Genomic DNA, 24,389 nt, shown 5'->3' on the forward strand with positions numbered 1-24,389 from the left:
CAGGCTCCATGCAGGGAGCCCAACGTGGGACTCAATCCCGGGACTCCAGGATCACGCTCTGGGCCGAAGGCAGGCACTAAACCACTGAGCCACCCAGGGATCCCCCGGAAATCTTTAACAGGATTTTCCTCACCCCGTCCCCAGTCAGTGTGCACTGAAGGTTCGGAATCACTGTATAATGATTGTAAAAGTTACCAATGTAACTTTTATTTTAATATTTTTTGTTAATCCTTCAAGGATGTGCTTTTTTCACATGGGATATCTGTTTGATTTCAAGGTTGATGCCAAATACTATGTTGAGAAGGATTTAGGGGTGACATTTTCTGTGTATTAGTGTTGTGATTGATTAGTTGATGTGTGTTACGATTGTGGGAGGAAAGGGGTATTGCCACCCCTGCTCTTAAAACTCTGAAACATGACATCCATTAAGTTTCCCTTGTTCATATATGTTTACTCAGTTTTCTGAATGTACCATCTTCATAAGAAGGGCTCAGGCATATATACCTTTCATATAAATTGCTCTTCTTTTATTCATTTCAGATGAGGTGGTGGAGCAGAGGTCTGGTTCTTCAACACCTCAGCGTTCCTGTTCTGCTGCTGGCTTACATAGACCAAGGTCAAGTTTTGACTCTGTGACTGCGGAGGGCCATTCACTTTCTGGCTCTCTTACCGGCTCTTTGACTGGAAGTACATTGTCTTCTGTTCCACCCCGCCTAGGCAGTCACACCATGGATTTTTTTGAAATGTGTGCCAGTCTGATCACTACTTTAGCCCGTTGATGATGATTCTCTAGTGTTTGTCTTTCTGTTATTACACTGTGAAAATCAGATAGATTCTAAAAATTATTGTTTTACTTATGATATCACATACTCTGGAATACTGATTGAGAGTTATGAATATTTCCAGGGGACACTCAATGCCATTGAAATTACTGAAAACAAAAAAGTCTCTAACATTTTATTTACCTGAAGACATCTGTAATTCTATTTTGCCTATGATAAATTCATAGAGGCTCTACCTTTAATAGGTGAACATTGATGAAAATTATTGTTAATTTAAAATTGTGAGTTCACTACAGATGATTAATACACCTTCAGTGGTGAATCATCTCAAAGAGTGGTTTGGCCTCACCTCTTGGCTTTACTATTTAATGTAGGTAAATCCAGTTTACTTCCTAAAGTTTGGCAGGCTTTAAGCTGTGTTTATGCACCCAGTTCTCTTGCACAAGAAGAAAAATAATACAGCCATTAGTAAGATAGTATTTAAATGTTGAAACATTAAAGGCTGGCCCCCCAAATTTCAGAAGCCGAGTTGTTCTTGTAATTTTAGCTTTAGCAAATATTGCCTAGTGTTTAACAGAAGGGCTGTGGTCCTGAAACAGATAACTGGTTTACAGGTTCCTTAAAAATAACTTATAACCAGCTAGAGGTTTTATTTTGAGATTTCCTTGAATAACATATTTATCTTAAGAGTCTTCAATGTTCTTAGTACTGGAACATCTGGAATTGCAACAACTTTTGTGTTTTTCATAAACAACATTTTTTTAAAAAAATATTTTAAAACATGCTTTCAAAACTATCTTTCTCAAATTCTTTTTGGCTCTATTTATTTTTGTATTTTATCAAGCATGGTGAAATAGATAAGTTAAATGAAACAAAGCAAAATTATCAACAGTCCCTTAAAAGAGAACTCTTATTTTTGATGTAATACATGTGGTGGTGGGGAGTGTGCATGGGTATCCCACTGCATATCACAATACTAATTCTTCATCTGAAGTTCAAGTTTGTTATTGCAACCATCCCCCTCCCTCACCTCCCTACCACCATTGTCTTTGTTTTTTGATCCTTCATGGCTGATAGACTTAGCTTTTAAATCTTTTCTGCTTCCCTTTCTCTATTCTCTATCTTGGTTGCTAGCCATTCAGTTTGAAAACAGCTTTCTGGCCCGAAGGGCTTTTGTGTACTTCCTAAGCTTGATAGGCACTGACCTTCACTGTTGAGGCTGTTAGGGTAGGGAAGCCTTAAACATTAAAAAAAAAAAAAAAAAAATTCTCTTGAATAAATATATGTGTTGTTTATATATATACATATATGTATTCACACACCAGGGCTTTTAAAGGAAAACCAAACTGTTTTGCTTTGTGCAGGTTTTTTTTTTTTTTAAGATTAAAAAGAAACCTATATACAGCAGAGTAGATAATAGCTCGTTGCTTATACTGTTTTAGTGAAAGTATTTAATTTTTAAATTATGTGTAATTTATCTAATTTGTATTTATTCATTTATTTAACGTGATGTAATTAACACTCTCATTCACCTGACCCACCCTAGAAAAGATTAAGCTCTTGAAAACAGGTTTCTCTTTGCCAAAAATAATGTTTTCTACCAAGAAGCAAATGAAAATCTGGCCAAGTTTCTCTTATAAGAGTTTATGGAAGATAAGCATGCCTGTCTTTAAGTAGTTTTGAGTCAGGAGTTTGCGGTATGTCACATCATATTAGTTTATAGAATTTAAAAAAAATGGTGTTAAGTTAATCTTAAGTTTGAGTTCTTAATATCAAAAGGAATTGTTGCTTCCCAATTTGAGAAAGAGGGTGGGTTTGCATTAAACCGTTTTAAGTTTAAAACTTGGAAAGATTGCCATCTAGTGGCACCAAAGGGTACTTTTTATGATTGTTTTTTACAGGGATAAGCAGTCCAGCTGTATTAGTCTGATGTGTATTATAGATAAGGCATAATATTGGCCTCTCCAAATGTGTAAATACCTCTTTTGGGAAAAACAGGGCCACCTCATAATATGTGCTTGACTATGAATGGGATGACCTTAGAAATAAGGAATTAATCTAATGATTCCTTATCCCCAATGATAAAATTCCTAACAATTTTGAAGGTGGAGAAACAGCAGCAAGGAAGACAGTAGCATTTTAGCTTTGTTAGTCTAATCAGATATTAAAAACTTATTCATATCAAAATTACTTTATATGGGTGGTTATCATGTTATTTGAGAATTAGAAATATTATATACTATTTTCTCATTCTTGCCATTATTCGTGAATATCTACATTTTGATGACAACCTGTTGAATATTAGGAAAACCAGCATTGCAGTTTCAGTTCTTGTATGCTTCCATTTTTAAAGCACAGAAACTCTGAATCTAGAAGGTTTAGTACATTGCTTTATATAGAAAAGATTTCAGGAGGCTCAGCCCAGTATAATAGGGGCTAGAACATTGTCACAGGAGGCTTTTGTTGCTAATGGGCAGGAAGATAGAATCAGTTGCTAAATTCCCACATTTCAGTCTTGTAAGCTGGTTAATTGTGGATGTGGTATGTGGTGGTTAGATCTGGGATGGGAAGAATTTCTTCAAGTTAAGATTTGGGAGGAGAGCTTCTATTATTAGGTTAGAAAAGACTTAGCTACATCATGGAAATGGACTCCATATGGTTCTAAAAAGCAGTTCTCACACTGTATCCCTGAGGTGCTCTGCTAAAAAACGAGTCCATTGAGCGAGTTTGGAAAATGTTAGATGCCACACTCCTGCTTGAAGATGACAATAGATATGAGCATTAAAGACTTTGAAAAGCCCTTCAGTGAAAAAAAAAAAATTTGACCTTAACCCTGCTTTGTCCAAATTAATTTAACTGTATTTTAAATTTAATTGCCCATGGGAAAGCACAAATTTGAAAAATACTATTTTTGGAAAATTATTGTCCCAGGTTTCTAGAATTGGTTAATTATGTTTATTAATACATACATGTAATTATGTAATTATAACTACAGAGGAAGGAATAGAATTAAGATTTCTTTTCTTCTTTTCTGTTGGAGACAATATGGTTCAGAATCAGAAAAATTTCATTTTAACCCGTGGACATATCCATTTTGAGCAAATGCTGGACTAAACAGAAATTTGTATGTCTGCGATGTATTTCATAGTACCTTGATTTTCTTAATCAGGTTGTGATTTGTTTGGGAGCAAAATTTATTTTTTGTTGTGTGGAATGGATAACTGAAAAACCTTAAAACCGATTACTTGGAAAAAAGGGCTAAGAAACTAGTGACTAATGCTTATGGCTCTATGGCTTCTGTGAGCAGTGAGTCCATGACATTGATTCTTACTCTAAAAATGTGTAGTCAGTGAACATTTTCTAAATACTTTTATATTGGACAGCATATTTAGCTCTAATTCTTGTAATCTTTTAATGTAGGAACAGATAACAAATTGAATAGGGACATAGGCAAACTATTTCAAGTTGGGCTTTTGATTTGATTAACAAACTTTTGACACACTTTTGTAATCTCAAGTGTTTGCTTTCCTTGATATTAGCCATCTATAACAAGAATCTAGGAGCCTAAATTAATCAGAAGTACCAGTATTTCTCAGTCAGGGAATTGGCTATATGTTTTAAAAACAATTCTCCATTTTCTGCAAATAGGGTTCCCATGACAGTTACATAATTGTGGGCTTGCTTTTTCTTTATTCTCTAGCCAGTTTGTACTCAGGGAAAATAAATTGGTTTTTTATATTAGAAGAGACATAACTGAGAAAACAACCATATACAACTGTTAGTTTTCTTGACTATTTGAATTTATCTGTAGCTTCTATTAATGTGCAGTATACTGAATTAATATAAACACTGTACCTTCCACTTATAAAATGTAAAAGCTTAGAATGTGGTTACCACAGACACTACTGTATCTATGTTTATTCACTGGTTAATAATTTAAATTCTATTAATGACTGTGAAGTCTCAATATCTAAATGCTAAACATGTTCACAGTTTTGTCTGTTTATGTTTTTAAAGAACTCCACCTTTTCAATCTGGCATTTCTTTACTTGGTCATTCTATCACTCTGTGACTTTTTAAATAGGGAATTAATTTATTTTAATAATAGTTTTCAGAAGGTCTATTAGAAATATCTGGTTGAGGGATATGTGCAATCTGCTGGTAATTCACACCTATGTTGGGCCTCAGTTTGTAACCCTTAAAGTGGGAGGAATAGACTAAAAGGCCTCCAAGGTACCTTTGAACTTTAAAGTTGTGTCTTTGCCCTTTTCATGTGATTTGTGTTAGTGTTCACTTTTTAAATATTTAGAGATTTTTATATTAGTGTGAATGTTCTGTATTTGTTTGGTGAGGCATTTTAAAGGTATATACTTGAAAAAAATATAAATACAGCTGTTCTTTGGAGCACAAATGGGAAAAATCACCCAGAAAACCAAACATGTTGAAACATCATGTGCACCATAAGTAAAAAACTACTATTTTGAAGTATTGGAAGTGTTCCATATAATTTTATAGTGATTTTTAGATCCAGAGACCATATCTATTAACTTATTTAATACATTACAGTAATCTTGTGAGGTATAACCATTCTCCAAATGAGGGAGCAGGACCACAAAGTTCTTCATAAAGCTTTAATGCCATGAAAGTATTCAGCGATGATCACTGCTCTTAATATGCCACCTTTCTCCAGGAGAGAACAGTCTGAATCACTGAAACATCGGAGTAGTTGAGTAATAAACACATATATGTATTGCCTTCAAGTCTTAGAGTGATATAAAGTAGTCTTAACTGAATATTTCTTAGTTTAATTATTTGAACCGGTTGATTGTATTGACTAAATATAATTATCTGAAGTATTTATGATGAGCATATTGTTATTTCTAAGTACTTCTGAGTTATTGAGGGTGCTTACACAATACTGAAGAAAGCATGATTCTTCCTTTCGTTTTATTTATATGAATCTTGTAGCAGTCTTTTATAAAAAGTAAAACTAGCCCCAGCCCCAATCTTAAATTATCATAGTTTTTGATTATTATCCAATAAATTCGGCTTATCTAAATTTCATATACAGATTGATAATTTTTCATTTTGTATGGGTATTTAGATGGTAAACACTTTCCACAGAGTATATTTCTGTTCACAAACTACTTAATTAGTATTGGCTTGATATTCTCCCAAATCTTACAGAACTTTGAAATGTCATTTGATGAGCTTCAAAAATGATATGTTACTTAAGTAAATGCTGGCATCCTTACTAATCTTTCCACATACAAAATCTTGATGCATTTGATGCCACTGAACAATAATAGCATAAAGAACAGGACTCACAGTCTAGACTGGATTGAGTTTTAATTAAACTTTTTCAGCCATAACCTGATAAGAATCAGTTTGGGTCTAGAAGTAACCAGACTGTGGGCCTGTATTACTGTAGTGAGCCAGTGTTTGTGTTTACTGCCACACTTGCAGAGCAGTGCCAGTTTGCAGCTGAGACTGTCATGTGACTTTGACTTTTGGTAACTACTTGTTTATATCCAAAAGCAGTTTAGATTTTATGGAAGTAGCTCATGATTGTTTGGACAAGCAAGGTAGGTGAATTTCAGTTATATTTAAAGTGCAATTATGGAAACCCTAGAGTAGTGTGTTCTTTCCAGGAAAAAAACCTTAAGTGTATTTGTAGACTATCCTAGCCTGACAACTTTTCTGAACATACATAAAATTTTGACAAGGTTCATGCGTGTGATTTTTCAAGTTACCTATTTTGTGTTGATTTAAAATTTCAAGGAGAAATAGAAATGTTCTAGCCAAGGAGAACTGCATAGTTAATTTTTTTGCTGCTAACATAAGCATTTATTTCTCACAGCTAAGAATCTCTTTTAAGTTAGTTTTGTTACAAAGAAAGGCCATTCTTGTAAGACGGATGACATTTTCCTGAATGGAAAATGAAATAGATCCATTGCTCTGAACAAAACACCTTAAATTTGTGCCTTTTCAAATTATAGGAATAGTAATAATTAGTCAAATATTTGTCTGAACTCTTTTTTCCTAATTGCTCTCATTTTTCCTTAGATCTGCCCTCCACAAATGGTTACATTGTTTGCTTTTGCCTGTTGGCTTTTCAGGCTCCTTTGGCCAGGCCTCACCCTATCACTGTCAGAAGCTGTTCACTGGATGTATTTTTCTATTCCTTTTATGTTGCTTTACTTTTTAAGTCACTTTGATGAAACTCTGGCTGCTTCTCATGTTTTTAAAATGAATGCAATGATTAACAATCTTTACATTTCAACCCTTTAAAATGTTTGTAAAGGCGAGAAATAATGTAGAATGAACAGAAATCTAATTTGGAATGTGATTCTCAGTTTGGTTGAATTTTCTCATCTACAAAATGTGGACAATAACCTACCTCACAGATGTGTGTGAGTAACTGTTTGAAGGCCCTTGCTTAAATACAGGGTTTATCATCATATTTAAGGTAAATCCCTTCCTATTTTTTTTTTAAAGTGGGTATCTTTGATACTGATAGGATGAGTATTGATTTTAGGTAAGTCTCATGTAGTAAGAATATAGTGGTAAAAAGATTTAAGACTACAGTTTCACAAATTATGGTATTCTTATTTTAAGTGACTTAAAATTTCTTGAAAATATCAAATACTCAAATTTTGAATTTGTCTTTTGTGGCAACGAATATTCAGAACCTCTTAAAATGTTGGCTGAAGCTGCCTTAATGTACCAAAATACAGCTTTCTCTCAAGACTGTTCACAAATATCTCTGGTTGTACAATGTTTTGTGTGTTTAATATAAAATTGTTAGAGAACTGTGAACTCTCAGCAGAGTAATCTAAATATTGTTTTAAGAAGAATGCTTGTGTTCTTTGTCAAGTATGCTTAAATATAAAGTGGATTTTGAGTGCAACAAAAAAAACTGAAAGTTGATAGCCATCAGTTATGACCATGACAATCCTAAGAAAATGTAAGATTGGATATTAATTAGTCAAAAAATTTTCAATATCCTGCGTTCATTCTTTCTTAGCCTGTTTTTGAAAAAGAATATCCCGTAGGCTAATATATTCACCTGTTGAAGCACTTGATATGTATCTATTAAAATCTTTTTAAAACTTTTGAAATTGAGATCACTTTTTATAATTTATTTCTAGAAAAAGGAAAAGAGCCTTGACATTGAGTGCTTTTGTGTTTTAATGCCATAGATTCAAATTTCAGTTTTGTTTGTTGTGTATTTTTTGTGGGTATTAAATGATCAGTGGGATGGCTCTGTCTTCCAGTAACCATGTGGTAAAGATGTCATTTTGAACTACACAGCAGTTCATAGTTACAGGTTCTCTCTGATTAATATTTGCACTGTGCATATTCATAAGTAACAAACACAAAAGAGAAAAGCAGCCTGATTGCTTATAAGCTTTTTTCACAAAATCAAATTAAAGTCTCTAGTTAATGTGAAAGCTATTTTTGTTTCTGCTCAGTCATTAAACTAATATTCTACACATAAATTAATAGTTACAGAGAAAGTTGTTGTAGAATAAGACGGCTTCCGGTTCTTTGAAGAATTCATACTACTTTTGTCATACATTGTAGTTTCTAACTTTAGCCATTGTATATTCTATTGATGCCATAACAGATTACTACAAACTTAGTAACAACACAAATTTATTATCTCACATACAGTTCTGTAAGTCAGAAGTTCACTGTTGCTTCTTCAGATCGCACAAGGCTGAAAACCAAAGCACTGGTAGGGTTGGGTTCTGGGGAGTAGACTGTTTCAAGGCTCTTTGAGGTTGTTGGCAGAATTTAGTTCCATGTTACTCTGGGATTGAAGTCCCATTTCCTTTGTGGTTGTTGGCTAGGGATCATTTGGAGCTTCTAAGGGCCACCATTGTTTACAGGCCCATGTTTTCGTTTATCTTCAAGGCCAGCAACAGGGGGCTCATGCTTTGAATTTCTCCTGCCTCTTATGTCACTATATTTCTATGACTGGCTGGCTGACTCTTCTGTTTTCCTCTTCTGATTTTAAGGTTCCCTGTGATTAAATTGGGCTCACCTGGATAATCTGTTATAAAGATATTATTTATTAGAGAAAGAACTCAAGTGGAGGAGAGGGGCAGAGGGAGAGGAAGAAGCAGACTCCCTGCTGAGATGGAGCCTGATATGGGACTTGATCCCAAGACCCTGAGATCATGACCTGAGCTGAAGGCAGACGCTTAACCTACTGAGCCATCCAGGCACCCCTAATCTCTCTGGCTTAAGGTTAAATGGCTAGCAACTTTAATTTTATCTATAAAGTCCCTTTTGCCAAGTCACATGTTTATAGGAATAACACCAAGGCATAAAGATCACAGGGGAAAAAATTCTGTTTACTACAACCATAAAATAGGAAGGTGTAAAGGACCTCTGACCTAATAGAACTTTACACTAAAGGCTGCCTAGGCTAGACAAGATTTCAATTTGCGTTATTCAAAGAGATTTGTTTTTATTAGTTAAAATGGTTTTCCTTTATTTCCTAAATTTCATGGATGAGGATGCTTATCATAGGAAATTTGAAAAGAAAACAGAAGTATGAAGAAGCTGAAGGAAATATCATCCCTACCCTAAAATAAATACTTTTTAGGAATTTGTCATTATATATTCATTGTTTTCTCTTCCTATAGTTTCCCTTAGAATCTATGTTTTAAAAGTTCTGAAGATGTGTGGGGGAGGTTCTGGTCAAGAGAATGCTATGTCATCTTGGAAGAACCAAGTGTTTCACAGAAGTACTCAAAAGGAGGAAGGGAAGGTTTTGTTGGTACATGTTTATAGGTTGCTAGAGGCCTGGCCTGTAAGTAAATTGGAGTGTGCCTGTATTAGCCTCTGTTAGGATCAAGTTCCTTTGAATGCTGTTGTCTTTATCTTTTTATACAAAATTAAAACAAAAAAGTCCATCTTTCCATTTAAGTTTTATGCTAGGTTAGGGTTTGTAGGAGGCAGATGGCATCTGCTTGGACATCACTGCTTGGACAGCAGCAATATTATAGTGTTTACAGTGTTTACATTAAAAAATTTGGTACATCAATAATGAGAAATTTAGTTTTGAATGCTAGAATTTAAAGAATGGAAGAAATGTGGCTGACATTAGTGAAACAGAACTATAACCACATAGTTATAACCATTGATTATGGATAGGATAGAAGCAATTCTTCCTACAACCCTGTTCCATATCAATAAATAGTAATTTCTGTTAGACCAAATGATTCATATTTTAAAACCTTCAGTTTACCTATATATCCCAGCCATTCTTTTAAGAGTTGAATGTCAAAACTATATTTTTGTTTCTAACATCTTCAACTACAGAAAAGGCCAAGTATTAATATTTATACCATATTATGTACTAAGGATTTTAGGACATTTTTATTTATATTTTAGCCTGATTACAACACTGAAGTAGACAAACTGAGTGTTACTAGCCCTGTTCTATTGAGTAAATAGAGGCTCAGAGCTGAGCTACTGAATTACAGCAAGAGACCATCTGATAAGCTGGCAAGAGTGATATATAGTTTCTGACTCTACTGGACAGGATTGTTGGCAGGAAAGGTCTCTCTTTAGCCTGTCTCTCACTTACCTCCTTGCCTACAGGCCATACTTAGCCTTATCTTCTACAGTGCCCACTGTAACAGGTCTTTTCCTGGAGTATGGGAGAGGGCTGTACTTGCCTCTCACTGAGTAGCAGATTTAATTCAGGGAGTCCAACAGAAATAGATTTCCAATATTTGGTACCAGCCTTAATCTCATCTCTCAAAAAAGAAATCTGAGTAATTCCTTAATTTTCTGTTCCACCTGTACTTCTAATCAGTCACCAAGACATTTTGTCTCTTTACCTCTGTACTATCTCTAATGGGGTTCTTATACTAGATAGTTCTCTTGCTGCTGTCTTAAGGCCTTTTGCCTAGAATATTAGAGAAATAAAGTTTTTTCAGTGTATCAGCCATGTTGCTATGATAGTTTTTCTTCCTTCCTCTCTAAATATCTGGCACTAGTTTCCTGCTTAAGACCTCTGAATGTCTCCTCACTCTAGCAGAAAATGTCCAAGTGAAATCTTTAAGTTGCAGTTTACCCCATTGCAGCTCTGGCCATCTCTCACCAGACATAGCATGGATTTTCCATCTGTGTGTGCTCCTTGACCAGCAAACATACTTGCATATAAACACTGAATTTCGGTGTCCCTTTATCTATAAAATATTTCTTAATCTTCTAGGCATTTCATTTGTGTTGAATAAAAGTGATGAAAGCAGACATCCTTGTTTTTGACCTTAGCAGAAAAGCACTTAGTTTTTCTCCATTAAGGATGAGATTGCCTGTGGGTTTTTCATATATGGCCTTTATTATGTTAAGGTATGTTTCTTGTAAACCTACTTTGTTGAGGGTTTTTATCATGAATGGATGTTATACTTTGTAAAATGCTTTTTCTCCATCTCTTAAAATGATCCTGTGGTTCTTTTTTCTTGTTGATTTGATTACATGTTGATTAATTTGTGAATATTGAACCACCTTGCAACCTAGGAATAAATAAATCCCACTTGATTGTGGTGAATGATTTTTTAAAATATATTGTTGGATTCATTCTCCTGGTATTTTGTTGATTTTTACACCTCTGTTCATCAGAGATACTGGCCTGATGTGGTATCAAAGAACCAGCTCCTGGATTCACTTATCTGTTTTATTAGTTCCTATATAATTTATTTCTGCTCTAATCTTTATTATTTCCTTCCTTTTGCTTATTTTATGTTTTGTTCTTTTTCTAGCTCCCTTAGGTATAAGATTAGGTTATTTGAGATTTGTCTTGCTTTTTGAGGTAAGCTTATATTACTATAGACTTCCCTCTTAGAACCACTTTTGCAGCATCCAAGAGTTTTCATACACTTTTTTTCCTTTTATTTCCTGGTTGACCCATTCATTGTTTAGTAGCATGTTATTTAACCTTTATTTGTGGTCTTCCCAAATTTTTTCTTGTGGTTTGACTACTAGTTTCATACCGCTGTACTCAGAAAAGATGCATAGTCTGACTCTGATTTTTTTAATTTGTTGAGGTTTGTTTTGTGGCCTAATATGTGATCTATTCTGGAAAATGTTCCATGTGCACTTGAAAAGAAGGTATATTCTGTTGTTTTAGGATGGAATGTTCTGAACGTATCTGTTAGATCCATCTGATCCAGTGTGTCATTTAAAGCCATTATTTCCTTGATTTTCTGTTGATTTGTCCATTGATGTAAGTGGGGTGTTGAAGTCCCCTACTATTACTATATTATTGATTAGTTTATGTTTGTTATTCACTATTTTATGCATTTGAGTGATTCTGTGTTGGGTGTATGAATATTTACAATTCTATCTTTTTGTTGGATTGTTCCCTTTACATTTATATAGTGTCCTTTGTCTCTTGTTACAGTCTTTGATATAAGCATTGCTACCCTGGCTTTCTTTTGACATCTGATTGCATGATGTTTCCTCATCCTTCACTTTCAATGTGCAGGTGTCTTTAGGTCTAAAATGGGTCTGTTGTAGGCAACATATAAGTAGGGTGACAGGATGGATAAAAAATAAGACCCATGTCTTTTGAATTTTTGAATATTTAATCCACTTACATTCAGAGTAATTACTGACTGATATGTATTTATTGCCATTTTATTACTTGTTTTGCAGTTGTTTCTGAAGATTTTCTGTTATATTTGGGTTTCTTTCTCTTTATTCTTTGCATATTTATTAGTGATTTTTGATTTGTGGTTACCATTAGGTTGGTATGTAACATCTGCATATAGCAGTCTACATTAAATTGATGGTCATTTAAGTTTGAACCCATTCTTTACTCCTGTCCTTCTCATGATTTAGGTATGTGGTGTCCTATTTTACATCCTTTTTGTGAATTTCTTGACTGATTTTTTACGGAAATATTCATTTTTACTGCTTTTGTGTTTTCTACCTTCATATTTCCATTTTGGTCTTTCTGCTCAAAGAGTACTTGGTAGTATTTCTTGCATGGCTGGTTTCATGGTCATGAACTCCTTTAGTTTTTGTTCATCTGAGAAACTCTCCTATTCTGAATGATAGCCTTGCTGGATAGAGTATTCTTGGCTGCAGATTTTTCTCATTCAGCTCTTTGAATATATCATGCCCTTCTCGTCTAGCTGGTAAAGTTTCTGCTGAAAAATCCACTGCTAGCATGGGGTTTCCATTGTATGTAACTGTCTTTTGTCTTGCTGCTTTTAAGAATTTTAATTACAGTATGTCTTGGTGTAGATCTGCTTTTGTTGAGGGTTCTCGTGCCTCCTAGATGTGGCTATTTCCTTCCCCAGATTAGAGAAGTTTTCAGCTATTCTTCAAATAAATTCTCTACCCCCTTTTCTCTCTCTTCTTCTGCAACTCCTATATTATGAATGTTATTATGTTTGATGGAGTCACTAAGTTCCCTTAGTTTGCTCTTGTTTTGCATAATTTTTTAGTCAGCTCGATTACTTTCCCCTACTCTGTCTTCTAGGTTATTAATTCATTCTTCTGTTTCTTTCAGCCTGTTCATTCCATCAAGCATATTTCTCATTTCAGTTATTGAACCTTTTATATTAAGTATCTCACTGATGTCCTCCACTCTTTTCTCAAGTCCTGTGAGTATCCTTACGATCATTTAAAAAAAATATATTTTATTTATTTGAGACCGTGAGAGAGCACAAGCAGAGGGAGAAACAGGTTTCCCGTTGAGCAAGGAGCCTGATGCAGGGCTCAATTCCAGGACCCTGGGCTCATTACCTGAGCCAAAGGCAGATGCTTAACTGAGCCACCCAGGCACCCCAGGTCATTGCTTTAAATTCTCCATCAGGCATGTTACTTGTATCTCTTTTGCTTAGATTCCTAGCCATGGCTTGTCCTGTTCTTTGATTTGGGACAAATTCTCCTGTCTTCTCATTTTGTCTCAGTCTCTATGCCTGTTTCTGTGTTAGTAAAGTCAGCTACATCTCCTGTTCTTGAGGGTAATGGCTTTATGAAGAAGTCCTATAGTGCTCTGTAATGTAGTATCCCCTGTTCCCAGGGCCTGGCACTTCTGGGAGTATCTCCAATGTGTGCTGGTTTATCCTTCAGGCTAAAGTTGTCTACAGAAGCTCTCTTTGCCTGCTGTGGGCAGTGGCTCTGGCTTGAATATGGTGTGCTTTTAATGAGGTGTGTTCTGGTCTGCTTGCGAAATGAGGACAGTCACAGTTGCCACTGAAACCAAGGCCTCACAAACTTCCAGGTTGTAAGAAGCAGTGTTGACAGATGCTTGTGCTGGTCTTCTAGGGTTTGAGGCCTGCTGCCTTGAGACTGAGGTAAGCAGAGTAGGAAAAGTAGTTCTTCCGGAGCTTGGGGAAGTGGGACTTGGTGTAAGCAAGTTAGGTAGTGAGTATTAAGCTGTGCTGGTTCCTGCAGGTGGATCTGTGCTTATGCTAAGGGATGGGGGCAGGAAATGGCACCTCTCAGTTCCTTTATTCCTCAAAGGGTCTCTCCCTGAACGCTATCTCTCTGGGACTTGGAGCTAAGCAACTAACCCTCCTATCGTGTGCTCCAGTGGCTCTTCAGATGGCTGTTTCTACCCCTGTATGTCCTCTGCACTCTCACAGAGCCAAGCACAGTGACCTTTAAAACTCCAGGCTTTAAGCTCCACTGAATTTGGCCCCTCTCACATTCTAAGCCAATTGCTATGGGCATTCATTTTCCCTGCATGCTCCCATGTGTTAGTCTGTCTCTTGCCCTTCTCGACAATCATGGCTCCCTTCCCACCACAGTGGCCATGACAAGCTGTGTTTCCGCACTTCCTGCCTTTGATATGTGACCACTTCTCTACCTTTAGTTGTGGAATTTGTTCTGCCAGTGTTCAGATCAATTTCTGGAGCATTTAGTGTGATTTGATAGTTACATGGTCATATTTGTGGGATGAAGTGAGCCTAGAATCCTCTTATTCTGCTGCCATATTCCCCCTTCCTCTATGAATACTTCTGATGCTTGGCCTTTATTGGATGAGTGCCACTTGGAACATGAAAAAAGAACCTAGAAGCTTAAAACATAGTCTCACAGCAAACCTGAAGAGTCTCTTGCCTCTAGGAAACAAACTGAGTGATGAGCATTAAGGAGGACACGTGATGTAATGAGAACTGGGTATTATATGCAACTGCTAAATCACTGAACTCTACCTCTGAAACTAATACTTCATTATGTGTCAATTGAATTTAGATAAAATTTTTTAAAAAGCCTCATAAAGAATGGGGCCGTAGGACAAATTCTGTCACACCTTTGAAGGCTAAAGAACAAAGGGGCCCCCTGTGTCACAGTCAGTTAAGCATCCAACTCTTGGTTTCAGCTCAGGTTGTGATCTTGAGATTGTAAGATGGAGTCCGCTGGAGATAAAAACAATGGAGTGAAATTGTTCAGTTTTTAGGTGTTGAAGAAGCTAACAATTTTTAAAACAGCTGTATACCTATATAGATTTTTTTTTCATGGACAGGCAGTGCACATCATGTAAAAAACAATGTTATTTACAGCTTCATTTTATTTTTCTTTAATTGTATTTAATAGGTGTTCAGGCATAGAATTATTTTTCTTTGGGCAATAGGATGTTTTAAACAGTATATATATTATTTAAATTGTGTTAAATAGATTTAGGCTCTTCCTTCAAGAATAAATTACTTTTCAGCATCCTATTCCCACAAGAAGCCAATATTGAACAGCATTTGTCTGATTTGAGTTTTTTGATTAAAAGGAGGACACTTATACCTTGATGTTTTAAAGACTGAGCCATAATTATATTTTAAGGTTATACCTTGAATCTGAGTATTTAAAAGACCTTGGTTACAGTACTTACTTTTCAGAAGTAAATTATACCCAATTTAAATGCACAACATCTTCTAGAAATTATAAACACTCGTGTACTAATATTAGAAGCAGACTAACCATCTGCACAGCTGCCTAGGTACCAGAAGGCATGATTTCTAACTTTGGCTATGGCTTATTAAATAAATGCTCAAATGCTAACACACACGGTTTCACACTCTCTTGAGCCAGCAGTGAAATAGATACTGACATGGACATTGAAAGATAACCATTGAGTAAAACCAACGTCTAAATGTGGAGGAGTTTTTCTCTTCTCAGTATTCATAGATCCCACCATCCCATTTGACATGTGACCTGAAACTGAGGTGAGGAAGGGCTGAGGTCTCAGGCTAGTCTTTTCTAGTGCAGCCCCTGCCATGGAGCTTGATCTTCCTAAGGTGACCAGCCTTGATGCCTGAAAAAAACAGAAACATAGAGGCCAGCGGAGCAGCGGGTGGCAGATTTCTTAACTAGTTTGATAGTTAAGCTCTGTAGAAACCTCTGATAAGATACTTAGGAGACACAAGAATTAAGTCTCTTTCAAAGTAATCCTTAAAACTTCCTGACTTTAAATAAATGCAGGAGTCTTCAATGTATAAAGTATTTAGAATTCATGATTTGAAGTATAAAATCAAACTACTTACTTGAAATCTAGGTGTTCAATTAGTACATATCCATCTGTAGAAACAAAAATCACTAGTCTGAAAAGTTATAAACAGTGACTGAAATTTTATGGGTAATAAGCCAGTAACTTACATTTGCCTTTGGAATTGCGACAGATCACTAGATTTTCTTCAGTGGTATCAATGACTTGCAGTTCTTCTCCAGGGGTTATTGGCAAATAGAATATTCCATTTCTTGAATTACTGGAACATGCCACTGCTGTGTTGATGACAGTAATCTCTTTGTCATACTGAAATAAGAAATTACTAATCAGACTGTGCAGTTTTTATTCTAACAAAATTAATGGAAGGACATAATATAGTAACCTCAAACTCAAGATCTAGATATTAAATAACATCTAAAGGAAGAGGAAAGTACTGGTAAAATGCCACTCTTACATTTAGTTTGGTACTGTCATATTTTCAAAGTGTTTTCACACTTCTTACCTAATTGTCTTTGAATGAATTCCGGTGGATGAGACATCTGTAACATGGGTATAAATTAAGTTCCATGGATGGTATTTTAGCTGTTGCAGTAATAAAGTTACCACTAAACTCAGAAAAGTAAGAGGGAAATAGAAATCCTCTTCGTGGAGTGCTTTAGAGTTTATAATGTTCTAACATACCTAGCATTTCTAGTACTCTAGTACTAACATATCTAGCATTTCTAGTACTCTTTCTACCCTTCCTCTCTCTGTGGGCTTATATGTGAAGTAGTAGGTATGGGGGAGGGGGGGAGGAGCAGTTCCCACTCTCCTGTGGTCAAAGACAGGCATTTGTGAAAAAACTGATGAGAAATTTAATTTATGGCCTCAAGGGAAGTTTTTTCTGTGTGATAAACTAGCCAGCCTATACATTTTTACCTTCTAATGTATTGATATCTCTTGACCCAGAAAAAGTTCCAGAATACTTGGCTTATATTTATAGACACCTAGTTAACCAAATTAGGATGGCCAGACATCTCCTTCCACTCAGGATAGCCTGCTTATTATACCTAGTATCTGTATTTATACATACTTAGAATTAGGTATGCCTCCTCCCACTCTCAGAAGTGTGCTGAATTCAGATAATAAAGTATATCACTCTATACCAAATGGGATCTGATCCACAAGATAGATTTTTCTTTTGTCTAACAAAGTAATAGCTTTCTCGCTGATTTCTTACCATTTTCCAGGCCATTGTTCACTATGAATACAGTGATTTCTTAAAATGAAAATCTGATCAGGTCACTTTCTTTTTGTCAAGTTCTAAAGATTCTTCATTACTTTCATGATAAGATCCACATTTCTCAGCTTGACATTCAAGGTCCTTTGCATACTGTCATTTCCCATGCTTTCATTTCTCTCCCAATAATGAAGCCACATCAAGCTACCTGATGATCCTGATTACACCAGGTACCTTTTATATTTACAAGCCTATGCTCATATGGTTTCCTCTGCCTGAAATAATTTTTTCTCTAACCACTTCACATGGAGATTTCACAACTACCATGTATGTTTTTCTATTTAACTGCACTTTGTGTATACTCCTATTACAGCATTTTATACATAGTATCTTATAAAATGAAAGTGGAAGACAGTTTTATTCATCCTTGTATTCTCAAAGTCTAGCGCAAACGAGGCACTAAACTTTTGTGATGTGAGCTGAATAAAAATTACTGATACGGCATAGTTTTTCTAATGATATATAAGGAAAATCCACCACAGATAGTAAGGAAGAATGGAACCATACACATGAAATATGAGACAGTGACAAAGTGAGAGAAGTCCTAGAGGGAATATAGGGTCTTTTCAGCAAGTAATTGTTACACTGTTCTTTTCTTTTCTTTTTTCTTTTCTTTTTGAAGATTTTGTTTATTCATGAGAGACAGAGAGAGAAAGAGGCAGAGACACAGGCAGAGGGGGAAGCAGGCTCCATGCAGGGAGCCTGATATGGGACTCGATCCTGGGTCTCCAGGATCACACCCTGGGCTGAAGGTGGCGCTAAACTGCTGAACCACCGGGGCTGCCCAACACTATTGTTTTTCAATTAAACTAATATCACAGTTGCAGTAAGTAATATCATATTATGATTTCTAGATATAAGTCCTTATCAGCTTTGGTCCAAAACAAGAGTTATTAATGATTATGAAGGATTTGTGTATATTCTTTTTTAGTTCAATCCAAAAACATTCTGGACATTTACAAAGGTAATTTTATTCTGCTCTACACTTGGATATAAAAGTAAGACAACCGTGTTCTCTAAGAGCTCATAATATTATTGGTGAACACATAATTGCAATAATGTTAATGCTTTTGATAGGCTCAGATATAGAGGTATACTGAGGAAGGGCAATTTCCTTAATGAGGTCATTCTTCCTGGAGGAGAAGAGATGCCTTGACTGGGTGTTGATAAATGAATGAAAGCTAGTCAGATGGGGAAAAGTAGCAAGAGTATCACCAGACAGGTAGGGCAGACCAAGTAAATGCCTAGAGGAAGGGAATAAATAGCAGCAGGACTGAAGTGCATGTTCATTGAAGGGACAGAACTATAAGTAAAGAATGGCAGGAAATAAAACCTGAAAGATAAGCAGAAGTCATAACATGAAGAGCCTTATATGTCATGTGAAGAAACACAATCTTTATCCGTTCGGTAATAGGGAATAGTAGCGACTTGGACAAATTTTGTAAGCAGGATGCCCACATTCTGTCTCTCATCCAGTATCTGGGACCTAGGAGCTATTCAGTATATTTCTTAATTTTTCTTTATGAAATTATAAGGCAGGACTGTTTGAACCTTGGAATTAAGGAAATACTCCTTAATGGATTCATAATGACAGAAGTAGTCAAGGAGGTTCAGATACTGCTTCTTTCATTTACTCATTCAGTTGTTCATTTATCTAATTCATTTACTCACTGAACATTGTGGGTCCAGATCTATTGGGAGCTGGGGAGCAAACTTGAATGAGACAAAAATTTTTACTTAGGACTTGAGTTCAGTGGAGAATACATACACATACACAGGCTTTGTTATAACTCATCAGTGTTAAAAAAAGATACGTGTGTAACAGATAAAATGTGCTAAGTTCCTTTCTTAGGAAGAGAGGGTGACATTTGAAAAGAGCCTTAAGAATAACTAAGGCGTTTTTCCAGGCAGAGAGGATAGCCTGTATAAAGGCAGGATAAGATAGAAATGCATCAGGAAAAAAACCATCAGCTGTTTAGTCATGGGTCCTTTCTATTCCAGAGGCTAGAGGTACAACACTCTTGTAGGATCTTTAGTACTATTAAAAGTTAGGAATTTCTGTTTTTAATTTTAACCTTCAGAGGAGAACCTACCTCAAATTGTTCTCTAAAACGTTTTTCTTCTTTTTCCATTCTCATCTTTTCTAAGTTTTGCTTCTTTGTTCTAAAGAAATGCCTAAGAGATAAAGTGGCAAAAAATATGCAAGTCAGGTTAAATGTACCATAATAAAACTCTAAGTTTCCAAATGTATAAACTCATTCTACTTCACAATATTTTGGAGAAAATCATACATATATAATCCTATATAGATGTCTTTGTAGATAATTATATAGATACACACATACTTCCATTAGAGCAAAGTGTAATATTCAGACCAACTCAACAGAGTAAGTAATACCAATTGCTTTTTTCTATAATTAAAAAGGTGGTGGGGGCGCCTGGATGGCTCAATCAGTTAAGCATCTGTCTTCAGCTCAGGTCATGATCTTGGGATCCTGGGATCAAGCCCCACATCTGGCTCCCTGCTCAGAAGAGAGCTTGCTTCTCCCTCTCCCTGTGCCCCTCCACCACCACCCCCCGCCCCGCTCATGCTCTCTCTCAAGTAAATAAAATCTTAAAAAAATTTTTAAAAGATTGTGGTTTTTTTCTGGATACCAAGATCTTAATTTGGAATAAAATCAAATTGGTTAAGCAACTTAAACAAGAGATTCCTATGAATCAGGGTTCAAAATATAATTAACTTGTTTTAAAAATGATAAGTCTTTGTTCTTCAATCAGAATACTGCTTGCTGAATGATTCTGGAGAAGAATCAGATGAAGAACATCAAGATGCCACAAAATAAGTACAAAGTTGTCAGCATATAAAAGTAAATACAGTGGAGGCTGATTACACTCTTCCCCCTTTTCCTCCCTCTTGCACTTCACTTGGGGGTTGGTGCTGCTTTTTTAGCTGTTTAATATATCAATGGAGAAAAGCCAAGCAAGTCCTGTTAGTTTTATTCAGAAGTGCCTCCTGCATCTTTTTTGTTCTGTCCCAAGATTATAGCCACTTTTTTTTTTATTATAGCCACTTCTTACCTGAGATAACATCTTCCTCTCCTTCCTCAAATCCATCTGCATACCTGCCTCCAGAGTTATCTTTCTAAAATGTAATTAATGCCACTATTTTGCTTAAAACCTTTCATTTGTCTTTAGTGCTCATAAGATACTAGCATGGTACATAAGGCATTTTATAAGCTAGCCCTAATCTACCTTTCCAGCTTCACACACACACAAGTCTAAGTCTTGGAACATCTTAGAAAGTGAGCTATTGTTTCTAAGCCTTTATACTGGGATATCCTTCCCCAACTTCTCTGAAAATTTGTCATGATCTTTGATTCATAAAAGGATTATGAAAGGGTTTAACTAGTATACAAAGCATTTCTTGTTGGTGGAATAAGTTATGGTAGAAACCATTTAAAAATGAACAAAAAGCACATAGAAATTGATACATTAATCTACAGGAAACTGATAACCCCAATATCACATTTTAAAATTTACTCAGTTGAAAGTAAAAGTAAACTATAATACTTGTTTTACAATGTTTAAGAAATAAAGCACTAGAAAATTTTTCCTGAAAAGACTTATGTGTACATTAAAGTACTAAACCTATTTCGTGGAGGAGTGTCAAAAATTTCACTGATACTTTCTCTCTTGAAACTGTTTTGCTATGCTATGTAAAAGTATGAAGTTTAAGGTGGAGAGATGCTATTTTAGTCTGTGAATACATCTTTCAATCTTGGGAAAAGTAATTTACATCAGGTCTAAGCCCATCCTGTGCCATCCTCTGAGTTTAAATATGGTAGAGATAGATGTCTGTTTGGGGATTCCCCTTTAGGACTTTTCTAGACAAGTTTCCCAAAGCAGACAGATCACACAGTGTTCCCAGATCAATGGCTATTTAGACAAGGATTTCCCCAAGACCATTGTTAAGAGTGCCTCAGATCCTGTGCCCTGTCCTCCAGAGCACAGATTACAGTAACCATCTGAGACCATAAAAACATCATCTCCCCCAACAGCCACCTGGGAACCTGGGTCACAAGAATGAAAGTTTGATCTTGAGTTGATTAAAAAACATTCTTTTTAAAATTCTAACACTAATGTAGTCATAACTAGAATTATGTTTTGGGAAATTAGTCTTGTTATGTGATTTCTCATGTAGTTTCTCAAAACTTAAGTTCTAATTGGTGTATTAATGTAAGTTCCATCTGTAGAGGAAAAGTTCTTACAGCCTAAAGGAAGACAGAGTTTTTTCATCATTTAATAATGGCTGTCTTGGGATCCCTGGGTGGGTCAGCAGTTTCGTGCCTGCCCAGGGCGTGATCCTGGAGTCCTGGGATCGAGTCCCACATAAGGCTCCCTGCATGAAGCCTGTTTCTCCCTCTGCCTGTGTCTCTGCCTTTCTCTGTGTCTCTCATGAATAAATAAATAAAATCTTAAAAAAAAAATAATGGCTGTCTTGAAATCTTTCTTTATTCTCTATCCCCACCAAAGTCTGGATGATGATAATGAAGAGAAATGTGTGTGGCACTTTACATTTTCATATTCTTTATCTCTTTTAATCCTCTCAACTATACGGTGATAGAGGTGCTATTATTCTTATATTTTTATTTTTAAAAAATATTTATTTACTCATGAGAGACACACAGAGAAGCAGAGACACAGGCAGAGGGAGAAGCAGGCTCCATGCAGGGAGCCTGACATGGGACTCGATTCCTGGTCTCCAGGATCACGCCCCGGACTGAAGGCAGCGCTAAACCGCTGAGCCACCCAGGCTGCCCTATTATTCTCACTTTATAGATAAGGAACCTGACAAATTTAATGACTTGCCTAAAGTCACACAGCTAGTAAGAGGTATATATTTCAGTAGATAAGCTGTAATTAAGTATATGTGTGCGCCTACCTTTCTGATTCTTCAGCATCTTTTCTCCCTTTTTTTTCCTTTGCCATCAAAAACTTGGGCTTCCAGGTTTTTAGTTTATCTTCATCACTGAGGAGAAAGATATTTTGAGCAAGTAAATATGAACTAAGACATTTATGAAAACATCAGTACTATCTAGATAGTTTGTTTTACAGAAAATTTAAAAACATCCTCTAGAAGTATATTTGGATAATCTATGTCAAGACCAGAATGTAAATATCTTAAGCTTTGCAAGCCATACCATCTTTGTAGTAACTACTACACTCTGCTGTTGTGACTGTATTTACAAAAACAAATGGCCAGCTGTTTTGGCCCACAGGCCATCGTTTTTTGATCTCTGATGTGTGGCGATCCAAATTTGAAACCAGAAGTAAGAAATCAGCTTGCTTATAATCACATTTCCCTTCCTGAGCCTCAGTTTCTATACCTTTAAAACATAAATAATATTAACCATTACTTTGAGAGAAGACAAATCTCATGTTTAGCATTAGTAGAAAGAGATGCAGGGAGGAGCTGGGGAAGATGGCAGAGTAGGAAAACCCTAAGCTCATTTCATCACATGGATACAACTAGTTAACAGATAAGTGTAAATAACCCAGAACTTGATCTGATGACTGGCAGAACAGACTCTTCATAGCTAAATGTAGAGAAAAGGCCATACTGAAGAAGGTAGGAAGGGCAGAGTCACTGTGGGGAGCTAAACAGACACTTAGAACTATACATAGGAGGGAGGGATGCTGTGGGCATGGAAAGGAAAGAAATAGACACCTCAGGCATAGGGAAGATCAACCCCCTCTCATAACATTTGGCTTTAAAAACCAGAGAGGGGCCAAATTTCATGAGTTCTTATCAGTGAGGTTTAACATCTGGAACTTTAAAAATCAGCAGGTTCAAGTCTTGGAGAGCCAAGAGGACCAGAGGAAGTTGAGTCCTTGTTTAAAGGGAGAGCACAACAAGCCCCTCCAAAGAGATACAGCCTAGAAGCAGCAGTTTGAAAAATGCCTGGGGCATGCAGGAGGGAGAGTTGTTTACTAATAGAACAGGCACTGGAAAAAAAAAAAAAGAACAGGCACTGGAGGGACAGGGATCTTCCTCAGAAACAAAGGAGCGGGCAGGCACTATTTCCTCCCCTGCCTCCCAGCCTTGACACCTATGCAAACCAGTGCTGTGAACACTTCATCTAGCTTGCTGCCACCGTTCACCTGCCCCATTCACTTCTGTGGCTCTGCTCCCTCCAGCCTTGCCTACCTTAGTCTGAAGGTTGCAGGTCCACTCCTGAAGTGCATGGTTGGGGAGACTTGCTGGCACTGCACCCACCCTTGCCTGCCTTCTGTGAACCTGCCCCTCCAGTGCACTAAACCCGTGCTACAAACCTGGCAGTGTGCAAGCAGACCCAACAGGGGGCAGCACCACTGCTAAGTGACTCCTGTTCTAGGAGAGGGAAAGATAATCATACATGGGGTCAGACTGGCTCTAGCAGTGGCCTGGGGGCAGACATCTGGTCTGACTGCACGCCCCACCCACCAATGAAAGCTGCTCAGGGGAAAACAGGGAAACTACCCTGCAGTTCAGTGCTACTGCATCTCTAACAAACTCCTGGTTTGAGTCATCTCAAACCCAAGGCACCTCCAGACTGGCCCACTAGTAACACAGGGACCAAAGTCTGCCTACAACAGGTAGAGAACCATTGCAGATGACTGGACTGAAGGAAAATGTGGCTCAGACATAATAGCAAGACACAGCACACCCAGGAGAGACTCCAGAAGCACCAGGTTCTGATGAACAGGGGACACTACACTGCAGGACACTATAGGACTTCTTCATAAAGCATAAAGCCACTACTTTCAAAGCAGGAGATGTAGATGACTTTTCTAACACATAAAATCACAAAGA

At 36.6% G+C, this 24,389-nt stretch overlaps 2 protein-coding genes across 6 annotated transcripts in view; one reads left to right on the plus strand and one right to left on the minus strand.

Annotated features, from left to right (window-relative positions):
• The window catches only part of PRKAA2 (protein kinase AMP-activated catalytic subunit alpha 2), a 69,361-nt gene extending 61,125 nt beyond the window's left edge, over positions 1 to 8,236 (plus strand). For 2 of the 3 annotated variants that reach the window (XM_077891919.1, XM_077891920.1), the window contains one exon: positions 541 to 8,236. In XM_077891919.1, coding sequence (XP_077748045.1) covers positions 541 to 779 — 239 coding nt within the window. In that variant the 3' untranslated portion in view covers positions 780 to 8,236. The remainder of the gene's footprint in view (positions 1 to 540) is intronic. The other variant, XR_013376321.1, reaches the window with a different exon arrangement.
• Positions 4,170 to 24,389, minus strand: part of FYB2 (FYN binding protein 2) — a 133,192-nt gene continuing 112,972 nt past the window's right edge. For all 3 annotated transcript variants that reach the window (XM_077891917.1, XM_077891916.1, XM_077891918.1), the window contains exons 16-20: positions 22,479 to 22,565; positions 19,630 to 19,711; positions 16,407 to 16,563; positions 16,295 to 16,328; positions 4,170 to 16,065 (exon numbers count right to left, since the gene is read on the minus strand). In XM_077891917.1, the coding sequence (XP_077748043.1) occupies positions 16,044 to 16,065; positions 16,295 to 16,328; positions 16,407 to 16,563; positions 19,630 to 19,711; positions 22,479 to 22,565 (382 nt within the window). In that variant the 3' untranslated portion in view covers positions 4,170 to 16,043. The remainder of the gene's footprint in view (positions 16,066 to 16,294; positions 16,329 to 16,406; positions 16,564 to 19,629; positions 19,712 to 22,478; positions 22,566 to 24,389) is intronic.

This window comes from Canis aureus, chromosome 3 (assembly GCF_053574225.1).
Source record: "Canis aureus isolate CA01 chromosome 3, VMU_Caureus_v.1.0, whole genome shotgun sequence".
Classification (NCBI taxonomy): domain Eukaryota; kingdom Metazoa; phylum Chordata; class Mammalia; order Carnivora; family Canidae; genus Canis; species Canis aureus.